The sequence below is a fragment of the Leopardus geoffroyi genome, chromosome A1 (genome assembly GCF_018350155.1).
Source record: "Leopardus geoffroyi isolate Oge1 chromosome A1, O.geoffroyi_Oge1_pat1.0, whole genome shotgun sequence".
In the NCBI taxonomy this organism is placed as follows: Eukaryota; Metazoa; Chordata; class Mammalia; order Carnivora; family Felidae; genus Leopardus; species Leopardus geoffroyi.
In genome coordinates, this window is record NC_059326.1 from 17,412,027 (window position 1) to 17,436,610 (window position 24,584).

At 41.7% G+C, this 24,584-nt stretch overlaps 1 protein-coding gene and 1 non-coding gene across 2 annotated transcripts in view; both read right to left on the reverse strand.

Annotated features, from left to right (window-relative positions):
- Positions 1-5,365: 5,365 nt before the first annotated feature.
- LOC123582117 lies at positions 5,366-5,497 on the reverse strand. The gene has a single exon (XR_006704212.1). It is a non-coding gene; the product is annotated as a small nucleolar RNA SNORA1 (small nucleolar RNA).
- A 1,434-nt stretch (positions 5,498-6,931) lies between these two features.
- The window catches only part of PROSER1 (proline and serine rich 1), a 28,373-nt gene continuing 10,720 nt past the window's right edge, over positions 6,932-24,584 (reverse strand). Inside the window, exons 6-13 of the mRNA XM_045474850.1 lie at positions 22,495-22,605; positions 20,850-20,933; positions 19,435-19,513; positions 18,758-18,853; positions 14,905-14,949; positions 9,512-11,294; positions 8,910-9,060; positions 6,932-8,303 (exon numbers count right to left, since the gene is read on the reverse strand). Of these exons, the coding sequence (XP_045330806.1) occupies positions 8,181-8,303; positions 8,910-9,060; positions 9,512-11,294; positions 14,905-14,949; positions 18,758-18,853; positions 19,435-19,513; positions 20,850-20,933; positions 22,495-22,605 (2,472 nt within the window). The 3' untranslated portion in view covers positions 6,932-8,180. The remainder of the gene's footprint in view (positions 8,304-8,909; positions 9,061-9,511; positions 11,295-14,904; positions 14,950-18,757; positions 18,854-19,434; positions 19,514-20,849; positions 20,934-22,494; positions 22,606-24,584) is intronic.

Consider the following 24,584-nt stretch of genomic DNA (forward strand, 5'->3'; position numbering starts at 1 on the left):
GGTAACTCATTTACCACCCCGCCCCCCGCCTTCATGTTGTGTTTTGTTTTAATCTGTAAAATGGGTTTGATAATGGTCTCTATCAGAGTTGTCTGCATGAGAAGTATATGAAATGTTCCGTGTAAAATACTCATTATGTTATCAAATAATTACCATTGGATTAATACCATTAATAAATGGTGACTATTATTACCGTCGATGACAGCTGAGCTGCATTTCTCAGAAGTCAGTTCTCTTTCTGAAATGAGGATGTTGGGCTAACCTCCACAGTACTCATTCATCCTTGCCTCCAGCAAATGTATGCTCGAGTAGGGATTGGTTAGGTGAATCAAAGCACTCCCCACCTCTCGCTTGCCTAAGGCTTCTCCAACTTGCTGCAAATTTGAAAACTGGGGGTCCGCCCCCGGGTTCCCGGCTCTGTGAATCCGTGCATTCCACTCTGTTTCTTCCTGGCCTCTGCTTAATCACTGCGTCATCGTCACTTTGGGACTAACCTCTCATGGAAAAGAGCAACAGGAAAACTTCCTATTTCCATCATTTCTTGCGACTCGGTCACGGACTCTCCTTGCCTGGCACAGGAAGCCCCTTGCCCTTCGAATCGGACGACCCTCCACAGTCATGCTGCAAAATGGGAAGTACGAGTTCAGGTCATTTCTAAATACCGCCCTTACTACTCGCCAAATAGCACTTAACGCCAGCGCTGCCCATCACGCAGGCGCAACGCTGAAAACAACAGGAGCAGTAATTGTTCCCTGGTGGCGGCTGGCGGGAGCCTGCAGCGCGCTTGCGACACATACATCCCTGTGGAAGATGACTAAGCAACTGTTTTTCTTCTTCCTGCAAAACGTTGTATCTCAACCTAGAAAGCAAGACTGATTTCACCAAGCAAGGAACAAGCAGGCCTCCGGGGATGAATGAAACACGGGATCCTTTTCTAGGTTTCCTCCTCTCTTGTCTAAAGTATAAACCATTGTGGGCCCCGTTACTGGAATTTTCTCCCCCCCATCGTGGGGGAGTGGTGAAGGTGGGGGAATGAAACCGGTCAGGAATTGCTGGAATGTACTCCCAATGGGCATTTTCCCGTGTGTTTCTACATTTTCATTCTGTCAAGTACTGAACTAGGGCAAAGTCCTGAATGACGACAGTTGTTTGGTTTTTGTTTGTTTACTTGTTTGTTTTCGGACAGCTGTGTGTTTAGAAGCCCTAATTCCATTCCAGCTCCTGATATGCAAGATGTCCCTAAATATGTATATTTGATTTTCCCTGAATGTTCATCGTAGAGCACAAACGCTATCTTGAAACAACTCCTTCTAGCCATAGACCTGTCTTCTTCCCCAAGCTTCAGGTTTCAGGAATGCTCTCCCGCCACTGGTCACCCACCATCGTTTCTTGCTAAGATGCACAAATACATTCCAGGACGTTTCCTACTCCCTTAGGAAAATGTTCCCTTTTCTTTAAACGATGAAGTGCTCTGATTTCATTAACTTTTCACCAGTATATATCATCCATTCTATTTTATTCATTCTCGTGTATACAGTTCTTGAATTTCCACATCTTTAAATAACGAATGAAGTCTGCAGATCCGTATGGATATTTATGTAGCGATAACTCCCCAAATTGCCAATCTGGCCTAGATTTCTCTCCAGAATAATAAGTATTTTCAACTATCAGCTGATGAAATATCTCTACCCAAATATACTCCCCCCACCAATGAAATATTCTACCCATTAGAAAGCATTCTATTAAATAGATTTTTGTTATAGGAATTTTGATGATGCATGTGGAATAATATATACAATGTGTGTATGTATATAATGTGTGCGTGTATTTATTGAATAAAAGGGGCAATAAATATACTACCCAACCTCAGAACTAGAACATAACCAACACCACTAAAGCTATTTGAGTATTCTTCCTAAGCTTCATCCCCTTTCTATATACATAGATAGATATCAATATATATCGACATATATATTGATTCTTGATAGTTACATGAGTGGTAAATATAATTCTCCCCATTGTGGCTTATCTTTTCATCTTTTTAATGATGCCTATGATATCAAATATAGGAAGCTTCAATATATTTAGTGCTTGGTACACCTTATTTAAAAATCCTTCCCTTTCTATGGTCTTAAGGATATGCTCTTATGTTTTATTTATTTTTTACATTTTTAATGTTTATTTATTTGAGAGAGAGACAGCGCGTGAGCAGGGGAGAACAGAGAGAGAGAGACACACACACAGAATCCGAAGCAGGCTCCAGGCTCTGAGCTGTCAGCACAGAGCCCGACGCGGGGCTCGAACCCACGGACCATGAGATCACGACCTGAGCCAAAGTCGGACGCTCAACCGACTGAGCCACCCAGGTGCTCCTCCTATATTTTCTTTGAAAGCTTTAAGAGTTATTTGTTCTTTTTGACTTTAAGTCTTTAATCTACCTAGAGTTGCTTTTTGGGCATGGCATAGTGTAGGGATCCATTTTAATTTTCTTTCACAGAAATAACCAGTTATCACGGCACCTGATAAACAAATAGTCAAATATCTAACTGATCTTCCGTGCCAGTTGTTATAAATTAGTTCCCTACGAGTGGGTTTTCATGGTTTCCTTATTATATTCCACTATCATTTTATCTCCAATGAATTCTTTATTGTCTTAATTTCTAAGGCCTAATAACTGTTGGTGTTTGGTAGAGCAGGTTCTTCATGGTCTTGAGAAGAGTGTGTATTATTTGTAACCATGATGATTGTGGATCCTCCATTTAAATAGTTTCTCTTTAATGATTGTCATATAGTTAAAAAAAATTCTCCGTACTCATTAGAGTTTGCATTAGGATTCACTCTTGATGTACATTCTACGAGTTTGCAAAAATGTATACTATCAGGAGGATGTCATCCATCGCTATAGTATCATACAGACTACTTTCACTGCCCTAAAAAATCCTCTTCCCTCCACCTCTGCATCCTTCCCTGCGCCCCCCCCCCCCAAACTCTAGCAACCACTGGCCTTTCCACTCTGTCCATGGTTTCCTTTTCCTTTTCCAGAATGTCACTTAGGTAGAATCATAGGGAAGCTTTTTCAGATTGGCTTTTCACTTAGTATTATACATGAAAAGTTCCACTGTCTTTCAATAGCCTGATACCTCCTTTTTTCAGTGCTGAGTAGTATTCCATTGCCTGGCGTTTCCCTTTGTTTGAATGGCATTTTTTGCTGTTCCTCATATTTGAAAATGCAACTGACTTTTGAATATATATTTTTAAATCTCACTAAGCTTTATATCTTCTTTTCCAATTATGTTTTAGTTTTTTGTACCTTAGCACATTAGAGTGTGTAGTACAATGCTGAATTACGTTTTACTTGACCAGTCTCTGATTTTAAAGGGATTTTTATAAAATTCCAGTTATGAATAATGTGTGCTCTATTTTTATAGATTTCCTTACCTGATAAAGCTTCCTTCTTTTCCTGGTTTGCTAAGTGTATGTTTTTTAACCATTATCGTGATTGAGTTTCATTAACCATTTTTTATAGACTGAGAAAATGGTTTCTCCCCATTTGTTAGTGATGACTGAACATTTAATTTTATCTTTGCTTTACTGCTAATAAATCTATCCCTTACCCCTGGCGCAAATCCAACTTGATTATGGTGTATCGTTTCTTAGGAATAAATTTGTGCTAATATTTTATATTTCACTATTTTCTTGAGTAAAGTTGACTTGCATTTTTTTCTTTTTTTTGTCTTTAAAAAAATTTTTTTTAATGTTTACTTATGACAGAGAGAGAGAGAAACAGAGCATGAGCAGGGGAGGGGCAGAGAGAGAGAGGGAGACCGAGAATCCGAAGCAGGCTTCAAGCTCTGAGCTGTCAGCAGAGAGCCCGATGCAGGGCTCGAACTCGCAGACCGCCAGACCATGACCTGAGCTGAAGTTGACGGTCAACTGAGCGGACTGAGCCACCCAGGTGCCCCTGACTTGCATTTTTTCTTTCTCATTCTACGCTTGTCTGAGTGTTAGTATTAAATTGGTCTGTAAGAGTGAGTTGAGGAACATTTCCTCATATTCTCTTGGAAGAGTCTATGCAGTAGAATGAGGCTAAAAAGCCTTCTGAGCCTCCCGCCTCCTTTCCATTTCCAAGTGTTGTGAAACCAACATACAGTATGACATCTCACCATGTGCTGGTTTCTTCCACTTTTCTGTGCCTTGTTCTTGGTGTTTTATCTTCCTCCACTTTCCCTCTGTACCAATTAGGAGTTAAAAACACCAATGGCGGGGCGCTTGGGTGGCTCAGTCGGTTAAGCGTCCGACTTTGACTCAGGTCACGATCTCGTGGTCTGTGAGTTCGAGCCCCGCGTCGGGCTCTGGGCTGACGGTTCAGAGCCTGGAGCCTGTTTTGGATTCTGTGTCTCCCTCTCTCTCTGACCCTACCCCGTTCATGCTCTGTCTCTGTCTCAAAAATAAATAAACGTTAAAAAAAAAAAATTAAAAAAAAAATAAAAACACCAATGGCTTTTAACTCGTACTATAAAACTTTCATGAGATATAAATTAAATTAGAAATTTAAATATTTACTTAGTATCAAAATGCCCCTCCTGAATACAAGGACCTGGGAATACTTTAATTTTGATCTCCTTTCGCAACTGACTTGCCAGTGTTGCCCAATATTTTCTCTCTTAACTGACCCAAATGGGACATTTGTTTACTAGTCTTGTGTCATCTTTAGGAACAACAAAGGCTCATTAAATTTGATTTGAAGTCTTTTTAAGTCAATAAATTTTACTTTAAGGAATTTCACATGTGATTCCTCCTACTACCAATCGCCTTAGTTCCTCCAAGGTCTGTCATAATCTTCAAGGTAGCCCTTTTTATTATTTTATTTATTATTTTTTTAGAGAGAGGGACAGGGAGTGAGTACGAGCAGAGGGGACGCTGAGAAAGAGGAAGAGGACCCCAAGCAGGCTCCACACTCACCGCAGACCCTGACCCAGGGCTCAATCTCATGATCCTGAGATCATGACCTGAGCCGAAACCAAGAGTCAGATGCTTAACCAACTGTACCACCCAGGCGCCCCAAGGTAGCCCTTTTTAAAAACAACTTTGGCTCAACCCACAGTTGTCATGGTCAGTCAGTCCATAATTCTTTCAGTTGGACTTCTTTGATCTCCACTTGAATATGGACATATGTCACAAAGTCCCCACCAGTAATCTTTGGAATCCAATTTCTTCAAGCAATTGGCTGTAGGGCCCTAGAAGTTAAATTCTAGAAAGTTCATTGATTTTTATTTTTTCAAGTGATGTAAAAGATATTATTCCTTAATTGTTTCTAATATTGAAAAGTCTTGGTCCATCCACTTTGAACTCATGAGCCTACAAGAAATGGTACAGGTCTCACCGTCACCCCTGCAATACACTTGTGATGGGAGCGTAACCTGTGCCTCAATGTAGCCACACTAACAATCTGTGGACACCACAAACAACAGTGCCCGTTCTCATCTAGGATGAGGCTTGGAGGGAAGAAAGTCTTGACTAGATTCACCAAGTCAAGTGGTAAGGCTGAAAATTAAGGTTAACCGATTATATGAATTAACAGTGTTTGCAAATCCCACAGAGACTGTGGGGCTTTATGGAAAGAGAATGAAGAGGTACATTTCCCTACATTCAAGGACACATTAATCCCTTTCCATAATGCAGATCTTCATCATCTTCCTTTTTAGATTTCTGTAAAAACCATCCAGTGTTCTACCTCTAATCCAACCTCCGTGCTGCAGCCTAAGTGATTTTTTGCAAAGTGCTTTCTATTTCAAACTGCTGACCTCTAACAAAGGCCCAAGCCCTTAGCATGGTTTACAATCAGGCCCCTTGCTTTTTCGAGTCTCCCAAACTACAAACTTCATTCAGACTCCGTCCAGTTACAGGATGATATTGTTGTCCTAGTCTGTCACACTGGGTCTCCATGAGGGATGTTATTTCTTACTCATCCTAAGACTTTTTAGGTCACTAAGAAGGCTTTCTGGACTCCCTCAGGCAGAAAGGTACTCACCTTCTCTCCTAAATAGTTTTTGAAATTTTATTTATTTTGAGAGAGAGACAGAGAAGGAGCATGAGTGGGGGAAGGGCAGAGAGGAGAGAGAAAATCTCAAGCAGGCGCAGAGCCTGACACGGGGCTCAAACTCACGAACTGTGAGATCTTGGTCTGAGCCGAAATCAAGAGTCAATGCCTAACCCACTGAGCCACCCCGGCGCCCCTCTCCTATGTTATTTTCAAAGCACTTGGTAGTACAAGTACCCTCGTATTGGTATTAAATGCGTGGTTCAAATTTACCATTTACTCACTGTTGGACTTACATCTTGACTTATTTATCTGGTTAATTAAGTTGCTAGTACTTCCTTCAGAGGGTTATGAGATACATAAAACCAGACCCCAGTCATTATTACAAGTGCTCCAAAAATGTTCTCTCCATTTTTATGTAAACCTTGAAGTGCCTGATATGCACAAGAGGCCAGGAATGCATCTGAAAGATGAACAGGACATAGCTCCTTTGCTGTGAGAATAGGGGCTCGTTGGATGGTAAACTAAACCTGGCAGCAGGAAGCACTATAGAGCGATTACTCATTCAGTAAATTTTTTTGGGTGGTCAACATATAAAAAAAATAATCTTTAAAAATTTTTATAAGTGTAAACTTAGAACAAATGACAACTTCCAGCAACTGGCATCGGAGTAACTATGCAGTTACATTCTTTGTTTGCAGATAATTTAAGGCATCAATAGCTTGTTTCTAGTGTTGGTTATAATAGAACTTTCACGTAAGATACCATTTAAAGGACTGAGCCATCAGTAGTCTATGTGGAGTTTCAACTGAATTTGGATAAAATTATGCTCTATGTATTAGCGTATATGAACAATTAAAAAGCCTGTCAAAGCACTTAATAAAACACTTATATTTGTCATATCCATAAAGTTTATTTTAAAAAACTGTTAAAAACTAACCATACAGGAATATTTATTAATATACTTAAAAAGTTTGTTCCCCGTGTTGAAGGAAAATACATTAGCAACATCTTCCAGACACCATCTTTATAAAAGTAAAACTTCTAGATGCTGAAATGTACTACAGTAGATTCTATAGTTTACACTTTTAAGATTGAAAATCATTCTCCCTACTACTCCCCACCCCCGCCCCCCCGCCGAATGTGGCAGTTCTTCCCGTTAATGAATGACATTCACTCACATTCGATGCTACCACAGACCCTTAGAGCACACACTTCATGTTTACTAACAGAGCAAGTCTTCTCTATTGGTTGTCACATCAGACTTTTGGAGAAGCGTTGGACTTGAAGTACAAATAGAAATACTATGTCCCGTGATTGTAAACATTCACCAAGAGCTTCCGGAGTACAATGAGTAATAGAGGTGGCCCTATGGTCAGTCAAATGTCCCTCACTCGCTCGGATACTGCTGAGATTAAGAAATAAGTGTCGAAGGCCAATCATCACAAGCCTTACTTGCGTTTCTGTAAGAAAGTAGTTCTGGATACATTTTTAGTCGAAAACACCTGAAAGTCATTCTAAAGACTGTATTAAGCACCATTTTCACTTACCTGAAATATATTAAGTTAAATTCAGCAGTAAATGTTTGCGCATAAATGTCAGAAGTTAGAAATAACGGTGGGTTTCAAGTTCCCTTCTGTGGCTACATACGGAGTACTGCGTTCCATCGATGCTAACAGGAACCACTCATGCATTCCAAGGGCAGTAATGCCCCCAGGGCCAAATGCAACCCATGAGTCTGAGGCACAACTATTACTTCTGTCAGTGGATGCTATACAAGCAGATTTAAGGCTGTATTCGGCTATAAAGAGTTCAACCTCCTCTTTAGTATTCTTCCCACACAGATCACATACATGACTCAAAATTTCACAGGGTGGGAGATGAAAAGTCCCCGAACACCTTTTTAATACTATTCTCCGTACAGTTCGTCATCAGCATATTTACATAGGGGAGTGTTCATACTTAAAACCATTAAAAAATGCAATCGTCATTGTTCTAAACTCTTATCCCAATTTCCCCAAGATTATCCTCATTCTCATGTTCTGAGAATGTCAGCCAACCTCACATTAGTCAGATTGTTCACTGCAGTCCTTAGGCATATCCGATGTCGCTCCGGAGGAGAATACAAATGAAAATATATTCACTGCCACCCACTTTGGGACAAGCCTGGTTGTAAAGAGAATGGTGTTCCTGGTGTCGAAGGATAACTAGGAAATCCATCTGGCTGAGCTGAATAGCTTTCCAGAGCCGAAGCTGAATGGACCTGATAGAAAGAAGGTGCAGGTTAGCAAGTGCCAAATTCATTCAAGTCTGTACTTGCTTGTGCTTACACCCCACCACAGATATTTAGAATGGGAAAGAACAAAAAAACAACAAAACAAAACAAACACTGGGACAAGATTAAGTCTGCTTATTCTCCTGAAATTTTTAAGAAACGTTCAAAATACTTCAGATGCTGGAGGTAAGGAGAGATACCACTGAGAGACTTCATATTCTTTCCAAAAAGTAAGATTTCTAGAGAAAATATGCTTTAATGGTCCATTATTTCAGCTTAAATTATAAAAGACCAGCTCAAATTTAACGGACACATATGAAGATTCCATTTGTAAGCTCTAAACTAAGATCTGAAAGTCTCAAAGCGGGAAAAGAATTCATACAGACGAATAGACCCCAGCACCTTTGTTACTCTCCTGAAGGAGGACGAGGATAATCTGCACATTTGGGGAGATTAATCGTAAGTCTGCAAACATTCTGCTACGAGCCATTTTGTGGCCAACGTTGGGCTACCATTATTGCACAGCCAGGTCACCACTACAGAAGCCACCTCCGGGTCTTGCCATTGAACTCCCGGTGGACCCTGCCTGCTTACCTGCTGTAACAAGGCAGACTGTGCAGCTGCATTATGCTGTAATTCCTGCAAGGATGACTGGGACGGATTCTGGGAGAACCCGGGGATACCTGGGAGGGACAACAGGCCTGGGAAAACAGAACTGCCTGCAGCTTGAAGGCCAGATGACAGGCTAAAACAATAGACAGAAGAATAGGTCAAAATGCGGCGAAGACAAAAGCTATTGCTTCTATATCTGTCAAATACCACCTTAAGACGTAAAACAAACTTTAAATTTCTCTGTTGGAAGGAACCCTAAAAGTCAGCCACTCACTGATAGCAAATGTACTTTCTCGTACACAGTACGTTATTCTGAATTCAGGAAGTCTGTGTTTTGCATAGAATACTTCCCGCTGGTTTATAATGACGACACATGACAAACACTACAACTGCCTGCGCGGGCGTTAATACTGCACACGCTGCTCTCAACGTGGCTGCAGAGCTCCCCGTGTCCTGGGTACTGAAGTTCTGGCCCCGAAAAACCAGACTGCAGCACCAGCGAACAATGAGATTTTGCTCGCAAGACTCTAAGCCACAAGGTAGGCCAAGAACGACCGCAGCCTCCCCACACACGAGCCACATACCCGGCCTGGGCAACGAGAGCAGAGTTGAAATTGGAGCTAAACGCTGAGGCGAATCCCGGGAGGACGGGAGCCGGGGACGGGGTCGTGGCAGCGACGGGCAGCGGGGCGACGGCGGCCACCGTGGACGGCGCCTGCAGCCCCGGGAATGAGGGGAGCGCGGGGGCGACGCTGGGGGTGTTGGAGACGGAGAAGCCGGGGTACGAGGGGTTTGAGGCCGGCAGAGGTCCCTGCGTGACCGAGAAGAGGGAGGGGACGGCAGTGGACAGGTTAAGGGGGAAAGGGGCCGCCGAGGCCGGCGCCGAGGCCGCAAGCCCCGGGAGCACGGCTGCGGTGGAGCTGGCGGCGGGCACGGGCGTGGACGTGACCGCCGCAGACGAGGTGGCTAGTAACGACCCTGGAAGAGACACGGAGGGGTTGAGAGACGGGTTGCCAGTTAGAGGGAAATTACTGGTCAGAGACGTGAACGGAGGAAGAGCCGTGAACACCGGAGTGATGGGCGCGGAGGAAGCGTGCGGCGGGAGGGAGATGGACGAGAGCGGGTTGGACACGTTCAGGGGGGCGGGCAAGCTGGGGAGGCCCGACAGGGCGGGGTTAAGGCAAGTAGACAGAGTGATGGGCACCGACGCGGACGTGTACGCGCGGCCCAGCGTCCCCAAACCTAAAGTGCCGTGGGGGGGATTCGCCGAGTGAGAGGGGCCTTTGAAGGCCGAGGGAGTGGGGCTCGTGGGCTCGGTTTTGATCATGACAGGGATGGTGGTGACGGCGGGGGCGGACGCGCCGTGCAGCTCCGAGTTACCCGGGTGGGGGCCCTGCAAGAGCGGAGCCGACGAGCCCCCGCTGACCGGCACGGAGGCGGGACACGACGCCGGCGTCACCAGGGGAGAATGTGCGGGCAAAGTAGATGGCGTGGAGGCCGAATTGGCCACGGTAGCCGGCGGGCCCGGGAACATGGCCAACCCGGGGGTGGACGACCTCTGCGCGGCGGGCACGGCCGAGGGGGCGTAGCACTTGCTGGGGCCTGGAGCGGGGGAGTCAGGGTTCGGGTGAGTCAGAGAAGACAGTGAAGCCAGCCCACTTGTAACAGCAGAGGACAGAGCGGATGAGTTGATTAAACTGGTGTCATTTGAGGTCAGAAAGCCTTTTAAAGCAGACAGAAGAGGACTGTTTGCACCGAGGGGACAAGCCACGCTGGGGGCAGAGCCGCCGGCAAGTACAGGAGGGGCAGGTTTGGACACGCCTTGGGATGTGGGTGTTAAGGGCAAGGGGAGGCCCGCAAACACTGAGGACAGAGAGGCGGAATTCGGGTTGTTGGTAGAAGCAGCGGTAGAGGTGGCAGCAAAGGGGAGGCCGGGGAAAGGGGCAGACGTAGAAGCGAAGGTTTCGCTGGAAGCAGGAGCGGCCCGAGGTGTGGACGTGGCCTGAGGGGTTGGGACGGAAGGTGCAGGGGGACCCGGCAGGGGAACCAGGCCAGAGAAAACGGACGGGACGGGAGCCGCAGTTGTGCTGTGGACGGAAGTAACGGGCGCCGCAGGCAAGGAAGGGGTTCGGATGACTGTCGGATTTGGCGTTGCTGGCTGAGGCGTAGGGACGGCCGCGGAGACCTGCCCTGGGAACACAGGGAGGACAGTACTCGGCATGTTCATCCCAGAAACGGTAGCAGCTGCCAGTGCTGACGGATGATTTACTGCTTTGACTGGGGATGCAGTGGGGACTGGAGTTGCAGCCGGTGTTGAAGGGTTGGAACCATGAGGAGAGAAGAGTTGACTTCCTGGGGTGGAGAATGCTATGGAGGGAAGAAAGAGGCAAGAATCTGTCACCATGCTGAAGTGTCAAATTGTAACCCAAGAGAAATAGCAAAATGTCTGTGACATTTAACAAACACAAAGAAAACCAGTGACAGGTGTAAGGGGCTATTCTGGCACCCACGTTGCTTGACTCTACGACCCTGATCTGCACTGCGGAGCCTCCGTTAGAGCTAGCTGTCTTCTATCTAGACTCTGCTCAGAAGAGCCCTCCGATGCACATGGAGAAAGCCTTGAGAAATTAGCAAATTCTCTTTTCATATTTTCCCAATTTTTAAAAATTAAAAATTTATTTTGTGGTTAGTGTTGGTGTACTGACTTTACTTTTCATTCTTTCAAACCACTTACCTACAGTAATAACAAGTCATTGCCCCTCTTAGGAGCTTTTGGGACATCACTTTCCTTGGAGGCCTTCCAGGATTCATGCCTATTTCTCCAGCATTATGGCCACTCGGTGAGTTGAACTTGATATTCCAGTTTATAACCTATACAGCTTTTTCTCCCAAGCATTTTCTCATACTGCCTCCTCTCCTCTACGCAATCTCAACCTCTAATATTTGCTTTGTCCTAGAGCTCCCTTAGGGGCAAAAGCTGTATCTAATTCATCTTTAGAGCCTTAACACCTGGCGCTGTGCATGGCATCTAATAAATGTTTGCCACACTAGATATATCACCATTACCTCAACTATAGTTACCAGACCCATCCAAGGACTTACTCTGAAGAACTGTACTATAGTTGGCTATCACATTTTTATTCTGATAAACTCTACGAATAATTACTGTAAGTATTTTGGGGGATAATCTGTGCCTTCTCCCTGAATCAATTTAGTGACAATGTTAGCCTTTGATGATCTTGTTAGTGTCAAGTGGAAAGCATGACTTAGGTTGCTGAAGTCCTAATGACAACTATCGTCTGCTGCTACGCTCATATCGAAGTCTGTTTCAGTTATAGGCAGAGAATGTTCCTTTTGCAGTGATAATCAACTGAAAGATATTTTCATGGGCTAAGACTCAAGTTTCTAAGTTTATGCATAATAAAGACTCTTACATAAAAAAGTTGACATGGTCAATGAAGTAATGTACTATACGAATCATGGTGGGGAAGGGACCATAGGAAAAGAATGGAAGAAAATAACATACACATAATCCATTCGTACTGAGACGGCCAAAAGATGCTATATTGGGCTGAACAAATTTACAGTAGTTTCAAAAAGAGGGCCGCCGGGGTGGCTCAGTTACTTAAGTGTCTGACTCTTGATTTCAGCTCAGGTCATGACCTCATGGTTTGGTGAGTTTGAGACCCACATGGGGCTCCATGCTGACAGCACAGAGCCTGCTTTGGATTCTCTCTCTCCCTCTCTCTCCGCCCCTACACCACTCACGCTCGCTCTCTCTCAAAAATAAACTTTTTTTAAAAAAAGGAAAAATGGCAGAATAGACAAACAGTAATATATATAAACACATACACTTCAAACCAAGAGGCCTGTACCATATTCATGTCATTGCCAGTAATTTCAAGAAAAGAAAGCCTAGCTATTTTAAATTTAGAGAACATATGAAAAATGGATTTGTACTTTTGTTGGCATTTGTTTCATGAGCAGAAGCTCAAGGAATATATACCTAGTTTTGTACTAAATAATGTACTAAAAATTTATTTAGGTCAACATTGGTTGGGAAATATTTGAGAATTCACTATTTTATACAATGACATGCTGAGGACCATGCAGTTAATGACAGATCATAAGATAAGACCAAACTGTCCCACATCATTCTTTATAGCAGCCTCCAAAAGACTGGAGATCTTTTTATATAACAGAGCAAAAGTCATGCACTGTTGATCGTAGTGCCTACAGTTAAAATGTGACAAGACAACAACAAATCGAAAAAACTCCAAAAATATACCATGATAAATACTACTTTCCTGTCACGTAATTTGGGTGTCAACCATAAAACAGTAGATACTGTGCCAAGTACTTTATGTCTGTCATTTCATTTGTCCTCACATAACCCTCTGAGATAGGTACTAAAAACCCCATCTTACAGACGGGCAATCTGCAGCTTGGTGTGGTTAAAGCAATTTGTTAGAAGATCATATAGCTATTAAGTAGTTTTCAAAGGGAATTAAGGTTCAGGGCACCTGGGTGGCTCAGTTGGTTGGGTGTCCGACTCTTATCTTGGCTCAGGTCATGATCTCATGGTTCATGAGTTCAAGCCCCGTGCCCAGGATCTGCACAACAGCATGGAGCCTGTCTGGGATTCTCTCTCCCTCTCTCTCTGCCCCTCACCTGCTCCCATGGACACATGCGTGCCCTCTCCCTCTCAAAATAAGTTAGTAAACTTAAAAAGATAGGGAATAAAGTTTCAGTTATGCAAGCTAATAAATAAATTCCAGAAATCTGTTGTATGACACTATGCCTACAGTTAACAATGCTGTATTGTGTACTAAAAAATTTAAGAGGGTAGATCTCTTTGAGATCTTATCATAATAATAATTTTAAAAGGGTCATGCAGCTATTAAGTGATAGAACCAAAATTTGAACCCCAGACCCACATCCTTAACCACTATCCTAATTTATCTTTTCGTTTCTTGGTATTATTCAAAAGGCAAATAAAATCTTAATATCATGCTAACATTCACAACATAGGAAATCAAGGTATGCTATTCCTAACGTTGGTTCTTATGCCTCTTAACTCCCTTCAAAAATAGATTAGTGAAGCTGAACATTAAGGCTCAAGTTTCCTTAACCTCCATTTCATAGAAGGTAAATGACATGGTCACAAAGCTAGGCAGCACCACAGCCAGGATAAGAAAACGATGTCCTGACATCTCAGTGTTTTCCAGCCCATTATGCTACCTCCTTTAGAAGCCACAGCTAAAAAGCCCTGTTTAGGCACCCTGCTCAGGGGCGAGAACTCTCCCACAGAGGCTCCTAACTATGCCCTCTAATGATTAGATTCATGTGCTGCTTTGCACACAAGTTTTGTCTCCTACCAGAGGGCTCGCATCTCCTTCCTGACCACAAAGATCCTCATCCAGAGGAAGAAGAAAATGTTGTGGCTCTACTGCCCCCTGCAGGCATCGTGCTGGCGACATTTTCCATCTTCCTTTTTCAGTTCCACTTTCTGCTTTGGCAACCCTTACTTTTTGTTCTACACTAAACTACGCTACCCCTAATACTTATGAAAATAATGAAATCTGAAATGAGTATTTAAAATAGCTTTTGGGAAACAGGGTTTTTATCAAAAACCTTATGTGTTTCTATCAAAACAAAAATGAGGTTTCTAATATTACATAATGTAAAATGAATGTGGAATGTAATACCACATAGCACTCCCATTATATTGCAAGTTTTTCACATAAGACACAAAGGCATATGGTTAATTTTAAACCCAGTTAATATGTACGTTTCCTTGTGTATATAATGTACCACTATCAAGCAACTTTTAGCAAGTATTGATTCAATTCGTTAAGTAGGAACTTTCCCCAAAGCATAGATTCCAGATACATTCAATTCAAACTGTTGTCAGTGGGTAACGGAGCAGAAAACCGGGACAGGCTTCAGCTATGTCTGGAGCAAATTTGGTACTTACTTTGATTCTGTGTAGGTTTTGACTGACTGGAAAGGTCTTCATTTTCTATATGAAAATAAATAAATAAAAAGGTTGATTTCAAGTTTTATTCAAGTTAATCACCACCATAATAACCAGAGATTGGCATCAAAAAAAGAAAAGCTCAGGATGTGGATGCATTCTATGTTAGGAAAAACAACGTACGCTTACAGAGAGAGAAAGGAAATGGAGACAATGGTAGTAACTATAGTGAAGATTGACAGCATTATGAGCAACTGACCCCTAACCTCCGTCCCCCACCACTTCTCCTTAACTTATCGGGCTTTAAATCACCATTGATATTTTGCAGACATATTTAAAAACACTTTCCGGAAAGGTGATGGCCTGAGACTGCCACCCAGGAGCGAGTGCAGGAGGACTTAGAGGTGGGAAACGGATGCCGAGCACAGAATCCACTGCCCCCTGAGGGAGCGATCTCACAGGCCGTGTGACGACCCAAGCAAATAGAAAGAAAGGGGCCCTGCTTTCCTGTTGCACTCACACTTCTGCAAAAGGCCCTATGCTAGGAGCTGCCGAGAACCACCCTAATGGAGGTAGACTTGAAGCCTGTGACACGGACCCAAGAGCACACTCCCCCCCCCACATCCCCGGGAAAGGACCTAACTAGACCATCAGTCAGAGATTCAACGGGAAGAAGATTACCTCACAGCTTGACAGTAAATGCCCAAGAAACAAACAGTGGGACAGATACAAGGCGCAGAAGGAACCTGCAAGCCCTGACGTAGTGAGCAAAAAAAGATCATAGCTTGGCTAAGGAACCTGGTACAAATAAACAACCACAACATACGGTGTCTATCAATAAAGATTCAATGAAAGGAAAAAAAATCTTTAAAAACTTGTAATGCAAACTGAGAACACATACATACACACACATGATATGCAAGAAAATATAAGCAGGGAAGGTGAAGGTTTAGATATAGAAATCTGATTCCAAATCAATAGATGTAAAGAACGGTGAAGATTAGAAATAACATTATAAAAGCTAAATTGCTTAGTTGGGAATAAGAAACAACAACAACAAAATCACACTTAAAATGGTAAAAATACAACAAAAAAAGAGGATATATAAATAAACAGGTAAGAGACTTAGAAGACAAATACAGTGCAAAATAAAAGTACCAGAAGGAGAAAGAAAGAACAGATGAAAAAGCAGTAACTAATGGAATAATGAAAACAAAATTTTCCTAAGCTTTAAAGACTTGAATTTTCGTATCTAAAGGGCTTACAGAGTTCTGTGAAAGATTAATGCTAAGATCCACACCTAGACATCCTGACGAAATAGCTGAACTCCAAGATCAAAGACACTTCTGAATTCAAAAGATAAGGAATATTTTCTTTGTAAGCTTACAGAAGGAGACTAAGGTTCTAATAAAGAAGAGAAAGTTAACTGGAATTGGGTTTTTCATCTACAACTCTGTATATGTGCCCTTTTAAAAAAGTACTTAGAGAAATTTTCTGCTCACAGAAAAGCACAATGAGCACATCAGGACCGAGGATCAGAGAAGAGAGGAAGTAGTAAGAGGCCGTTAAGTTCAGAGGCCCAGAAGGCAACACGTATGGTATTCCAACAAAACACACATATTGATGAAAAAGGAGAGTGAGAGTGAAGTCAGGGGAGCAGGGAGCAGCTTTCTTAAGTTTTTGTATACTGACAACCATTAACAATACAAAGTAATCACTAGTGATCAAAAGTTCTAAGTTTGGGTGGGGTAAGGCGAGAGGAGCTATTAAAAATAAAACAGCAGCGTGACCAATACAAGTAAACAAAAGTAAGGGAAATGAAAAACTGGGACAAAAAATTAATAATGAATACAAAAATAAAATGGAAGGACTAAGAACAAATATGCAATTTTTATGATGACTGAAAATGCCTATTAAGCCTCATTCCCACTGGTTTAAAAATCAGAATCCAGCTATATGTAATCTATAAACCAACTAACCTAACAACAAAATAAAACCCTAAAATAAAAATTAAAAGTAAACATAAACATAAAATCGAATATCGTTATTTCTACAATATGAAAACAAAAAGGACAATAATACCCAGTAACACCACGCAAGAAAGAACTATCTTAAAGTATAACTCAGCTGACATTTTTTTATACCTAGAAAACTCAAAGAGAGTTTCAAGAAAAAAAAGTAGAATAAGTAATTAGTAATAAGCACGTACAAATGAAATATTCCATTTACAATTTTAATAAAAAATACCTTTAAAATCTCTAGAGACAAACCTAAGGCAAAGAACCTATATAAAGAAAACTATAAAATCTTCAAAGAGATAAAATATGCCCTGGGGGAAAATCACTACCACCTGACATAAAGACAGACACAGGATTGAATAGTAAGGCTTAATATCATAAAAATGTCAGATCTCTCTAAATTTATATAACTGTATATATTATATAATTACATATTAATTACATGTATGATTAATGATATAAAATTATATAATATTAGTATCTATATAAATATATATATATATATATATATATATATACATGTACACATACGTTCAACTGTTTTTAACTGCATAAAATGATCTTCATGTTCAGATAGAAAAAAAAAATTTCCAAATATAGTAAGAAAAATAGAAAATATAGTAAGAGAAAGCTAGCCTTACCAGATATCAGAACACACTATAAATCTGCTAATCAAATCAACATATCATCATAACATAAAATAACTAGACTGGAACAGAATAAAGAATCCAGAATTAGAACCACATGTGTATATGAAAACTGAAGACAACTGCATCTTTCAAATCAATGGGGAACACAGATTAGTTACTAAATGGTGCTGGCATGACGGGCTACTCTCTGGAAAAAAATTAAGAAGACCCTCTATTTCACCCCTACATGAAAATAAATTCCAGGTGCCGTAGAGTCTTACAAGACCCGGATAACCTGGACTGCCTAGGGTTAAGAAGATCTGAAACAAGATAAAACAGTTCCAGCTTTTCTTTCCTAGCCTCTCTTTGTCTATGCAAAAATACAAAACTCTAAAGACTAAAGGTACCATAAACAAGGGTAAGAAATAAAATGATAACTTTGGAAAAAACTGTTTAGCAACTCTCATCAGAGTACCTGGCTGCAAACAACAGAACCACTCTAGTGATTAAAAAAGAATTTGTTAATAAATGGTATTAAGTAACTCTGGGTCTCTGAGAAGGGTAGAAAAAAAAAATTAAGTTCTATTCCTACCCTACACATATCTAGAAATAAATCGTGAGTAGCTTAAAAGCTATATGTTAAGAAAGAATCCCTATAAAAGTAATTAGCGAATACAGATGACATTTTCATACTGCTGGGATGGGGAAGGGTTTCCTTAGCAAGACAAAACTCAGAGGAGTCAAATAAACAATACCTAAGTGAAATAGTACATTTTTGTGAAAGAACACAAATGAAAATATAGGCTAAATTCCATGTTCCCTACAGACTCAAAGGAAAATGGTAAACTGAAAACCCAGGGGAGGTTTAAGCCCCTCTGAGCACCTTCTTACAAGCTTTTCCTCCCCACATAGGAGTGATGTGCCCAAATGGTAATACTCATTAAGTCAACTGTACTTTTCTACAGCCTCTCAAAGTTTCTTGCTCACGCGCAACTGTTCCTCGTTCCTCTGTCTCTAGCTCGCTCATGTTCGCACAGGTGGGCCAAGGCCGCTCTGGTAGAACCTGCACATCACACTCAGATCCGTCATCAGGCTGAGCGCGTTCTCCCGTTAGGACACACCACGGCAAACAACTGTTCCCTCCAAGCGTACATTTGTGTCTAAGTAAGCTCTTACTTTTAACATCCCGTAACAACACGATTTTACCTGTTCCTACTGGATTAGGAGTATATGGAGGCGGAGGGGGGACACCCGGAGCTATGACGTTGGCTAATGGTACCAGACCTGCATTGTTATAAGCACCTAAAATAAAATTAGAGGAAAAAACCACAATTTAGTATCATTCTGTGGCCATGAGTTCAAACCGTATTAACACAGCTATCTAATCTTTAAAACTGTTACGTAATAGAGTTGCCTTTTACGTGGCGGTTTGGGTCTACTGTTAGGAGAAAGCTGAGATCACATGAGACAACTGGAGATTGTGATTGCCCACTGCAGGCTCATTCCGGACATGAGCTCACTGAACGGCATGGCGGGCAGATCCCGCCGTACTTAAATGATCTGCCTCTTCTGTCAAGCACACACAGTTGAGGATACCTTTGAAAACCAACTACTGAAATGGGATTCAAGATGATTCACCAAAGCAAAAACTCATAATAATGATTAAAAAGAATCTATAATTAATTTACCAAAAAGTAAATGCCCTAAACTAAACTGGCTGCTGCGCGGCTGTAGACCAAGGCACTGTGGGCAGAATGAGACTCATCAGAGCCTATTTCAGAAGTGCTCCAATTTTCCCAAGTACATAGACCAACATTTACTTTCAACTTAAGAATAAAGGGCAAAAAGAAGAAAAAGTAAAAAACGTATGAACTGCTGCTTACTTGGTGCGATAGTTGCGTGTGGCCGGCACGGAGGTATCGGATAAGGGACCGGCTTATGTGGATTGTATGTTGGAGGAGGCTAGACGAAGGGGAAGTACAGCAGTTAGAAGAAAACTAAGTCAGGAGCCTCCCTACAAAACAAAACACAACTCGTCTTTTGACATAGTTAGTACTAAGAGGCTAAAAATGCTCCAGCATATCAAAGGCTACTGGACCGATATGCGGCACAAAATGAGGGAAATGTCTTTGCTCTAATAAATGTGGTTCCTATAATTTCCAAAGGCAGATGCTGCCAAAGACTGCTGTAGAGGTGTTTTTTATTTCCGTGTTAAATCCTCTCTCATGAAGGGTCAGATCTTCTCCAAAATAGCAAACTCCTCTCTGACCCAGCAGAGGTTAATGTGAGAATTCCTAGCCCCTCTTCTGTCACACAAGAATTCCGCTAGGTTTTGGAGCCTTGGCTACCCAAGAACTTCCAACATCCTCCTAAACTCATCAGAGATTCATGTTATCATTCTTACCCTCTTGTCACCTTGGGAAAAAAAGCACTATATCCGTTAGCATTCAGCACTCTGACAACTCCAGGAGAACGTGGATTGGGGGGACTATGAATTCGGTGTTTTGGTCTTCTTGCCTTTTGAAATCCTCAACTCTTTTATTTTACAGTTCAGCTGGTCTCTAGAAAGCCAGAGGTATCTGAAGCTATGCCAAACGTTGTATTTTTCACTACAGTTAGCGAGAGAGGGACCCCACTTCAGGGAATCTCGCACTCATGCTCTTGAGGCAGAGGGCATCCACTGGTAGTAAAAGACCTAGATTCTTTCTAGCTCTCATACACGGCAGCCCGGTAAGATGCACTAGTCTTGTGCAAGGACTATGATCTATGACTGTTTTGCTATAAACAACTGCCACTGGAATTCCTGTCATGTAAACAAGCAGGGACCACAAGACAGCTGTGTAAAGGCCTCAGCCACTTCAACTCGAACAATCCTTCAACCTGCAGGGTCATCTGTGGGTTTAGTTTATATCCTAACCAATCATTAAAATCACTCCCTTAAAAATACCCTCAGCCTCCTGGCTCCGCTCTTGCTTCACCAGTAACACTCATTTGGCCACAACCTTAAAGGTCTCCAGACTCCACTCCTGCAAGGGAACAGCTGAATAGGGACGGTGAAACAAAAGAAAACAAATTTGACTGGTCTCACTTTGAAATAAAACATGGAACCTCAGAATGGCCCTTAACGCTGTTAACTAATTATGCTTTTTTATTTCCCTAGACCCTTCACTTTCCTGGAGTTTCTGGTATACTCTAAACTTTACAACACAAAAACAGAATTTATGCTGTCTGCTGTGGATAGGCAGAAAACTACATGTAAGAGTTAAGACCTGTTTCATCATTTCTTCTCTACACATACCGGTTTAGATGGACCAAGAATCCGTGCGGCTATTCCTTTGCCTTCATTAGTACATTCTTCACCATCTTTTTTCAAGGGAGTTCCCTATTTAAATAAATACGTAAATATGTAAATAAATATGTATGTATGTATGTAAGTAAGCAAATAAATAAATAGAAAAGAATTGAGACTTAAAAAGAAAAAAATCACCTCAAAGCAAAACCAAAACAAATCCCTCACAGTATTACACTGAAGAAAAGGATTGAACACGGTAGGGTAAGGACCTGGATTCCAGATCCAATCCTGACTTGGCATTAAGACCCTGTTAAGGTCCTCAGCCTTCCTCTGCCATAGAACCCTCACAACATGTACAGGCACCCAGAAGCACGCAATACACATGAGGATGACAGGAGAGCAGAATGAAGTAGGTTTTCATTTTTCCCCTCCACAACTGGAGCAACCAGAAACAAGACTTCCATGCCTAGGTATGTGTAACAGTCAAAGGATCAAAAAGAGTACCTATATTACAATCAAAAATAGATGATAAAAAATGATGTTCTCAATAAGCATTAAGTGTGATAGTTTACATTACGCAAGAATAAATGAGACCTCATTCAAGACTGCTGTTATTAACAGATCAGAATGAGCGGACAGACTATTACGATGCATCCTCCTAAGGGTGTGTCCCTAAATGGTACATACTAGTAAGGAAGCCAACTTCCGAGATGGCTCCCAGAGGTCCCCACATCCTGTATGCCCTTGTGAAGTTCCCTTCCAGAATGAACAGAGCTGACCTGTGTAACAAATAGGGTATTCCAGCAATGATGGCAATTTGACTTCCAAGACTATGTCCTAAGAAATAACACAGCTTCCACTTGCTTTCTCCTGGATTATTTGCTCTGATGGAAGTCAGCTACCAGGTCATGAGGTATTCAAGCAGCACTACAGGAAAGTCCTTATGGTAAGGAACAAAGACCCCCACCAACGACCAACACTAACTTGCCAGGCATGTACACGAATCCCCTTGGGAGCAGAGTCTCAAGCTCTAATGGAGCCTTCTGATGACTATATCCTCATGAGAAACTCTGAGCCAGAACCAATCTAAGCCTCTCCCCACTGAGAGAGGCTGTTTTTTAATCCAGAGTTTTAATCCACTGTTTTAATCCCCTGAGTTTTAGGGTTATTTGTTATATCACAATGAAAATATACCATTCTTTGAAAAGATTATCTTATAAAGACATTTGAGGAACACCGGTTGGTATCAAAACAAATTTTTTTTCCTACAGGACTTCTCAGGGCCTTTAGCATGCAGTGTGACTCTCCAGGAAGGAAACATTGCACATAATTTTCCAAACACACTTAATTGTGAAACTGAGGAACACTGAGAATATGAGAAATGGTCCTTTATTAAGTGCAAATAAGCGCTTCTAACAAAACAAACTCATCCTCTTTTCTGTTTGGCTTGTTTTCTATACATTTGACACGCGTACTTTAACGTAGTCTGAACTTTCAATCAGTAAGGAATCCATGAATTAAGCTGCCAACGCAATAAATTTCCTTTCCTTGGTAGAAGCATCATCAACTGGTATTTTCTTTAAATATCTTAACCGTGCTAAATTTCATACTTAGCCACAAGAAGTTTCCATAGTCACAAACATATACTTACTGGGAAAATTCCATTTATGCGACTAGGTTTTCCTTTGGGATATGGATTTCCTGGGATTGTTCCACAAGAAGATATCATGGCATGAGGAGCTTTGCAGCCCCCCTTGAAAGCCTGTAACAAAAAAAGAGGGTAGTTAAACAAAAAACAAAAAACAAACTCATAGGCTAAGTATTCTGGGTATTAGGAAGACCCGTTAAAAAACATGAACTGAGGAACAGCATCACATTAATCTGTTCATACATTCATCAGCACTTACAGTAGTGAACATGACCAAAATTCTTTAGGAAAATCATTTTATTTCAATGGAATTACTCAAGCGGTAACGTGTTTAATTAGCTTTCTATTAGTCACAACGAACAGACTCCTACACAAAGGTATCTCCACAGGAGGTTTTGCAAATTGTGCGCAAAAAAGTTCATTTACTATTTAACGTGTCCCATTTCTCCAATGACCAAGAAATAACATCGTCCAACTCTACAAATGCCAAGCTTATGTTACAGGCGAGGCAAAGAGAGCAACAGATGACACGGACATGGGTCTGCTCTGAAGACACGTGTAACTCGGTGAAGAAAACACAAGCAAGTAACATGGGAGGGACACTGGGTATCCAAAGAGCTGTACTGTTGAAAAAGCAAGAGATATCTGGGCAAACTGCATTCATCATAGTGTTCCATAGTCATGAGACACACTGAGGGATGTTCTGGCTTATTACTGCATTCTCAGCTTCTACAATGGTACACTAACCAGTCTTGAATTCATACTCAATAAATATTAAATGAATGAAAAACACTACATTAGGCGACATATATCCCAATAGACCCATATTATGTTACAGGGATATGAAGTTATATATGGCTGTATTTTACAGCTACGTACGATGTCACATATTCTGTTGCAGAAGTATATTGGTTTTATAAATTCACTCACAACACATATAATTGGCTATATAATCCCACCCTAAAAATTATCTCAATTTTTGCTTTTTATAAATAGTACCAGGGTAAATACCCTTATATACAAATTGGTATATATTTATTTCCTTGGAATAAATTCCTAGTAATAGAGTTTTGGGGTCAAAGGGCATGAACACTTTAAGGCTCTCCTAGTTTACCTTCCAGAGAAGTTGTACTAACTTACATGGACTAGACAGCCTATTCCACAGAATACTCAGGCCCATGTTACTTCTGAGAAGGAAAAGTGACCTGATCAGAACGCTTTATATGGAAGAAAACAACGGCAGTAAATGCAGTGTGCCTTAAAGAATTTCGTCAAGAGAACCAATGAACGAGTTATTAACGTTAGAACTGTGGGCTCAGATCTTGCTTCTGCTCCAATAATTCATGAGTAAGGCGAAGTTTTCTGCTGGCTCTGAGCTTAGCAGAGGCTGCAAGATTTAATGTGCCTCAGCAGTCAGGCCCCAGGAGAGGAGTCTGCATCTTCCTCAAGCGGGTTTTTAGTCATTAATTCAGTTTCCAGCCATCACGATGTTAAGAAACAAATACCTTAAGTGACAAATCAAGTCGGTTTCAATAAGTACTACTTCTTCCATTCTTGAGATTTTAAAGTAGTAAACTGGAATTTTGCTTCATTATCTGTCCCTTAGATCTGATTAATGTAAGACTGATGACAATGAGGGGCACCTGGGTGGCTCAGTCGGTTAATCTTCTGACATTGGCTCAGGTCAAGACCCCGTGGTTTGTGGGTTCAAGGCCTGCGTCGGGCTCTGTGCTGACGGCTCAGAGCCTGGAGCCTGTTCAGATTCTGTGTCTCCCTCTCTCTCTCTGCCCTCCCACCCCTCCCCAACTCGTGCTCTGTCCCTCTCTTTCTCAAAAATAAATAAACATTAAAAAAATTTTTTCTTTAAAGTTAAAAAAAAAAGACTGATGACAATACAAATTTAAAACATCACATTCACTATTACAGAAGATTAAAGGCAAAAGCTTGGAGGCATGGCAAAGCTACTAGGGGATGGAGAATAAATACCGACTGAGGCTTAAGCTGAGGAGCTGAATAGGTCACTTTCAAGCCATTTCCTCATCCGCCAGTACTCCCTTCACCCAGCTCTCATCCTCCATGGACTGTAGGGCTGT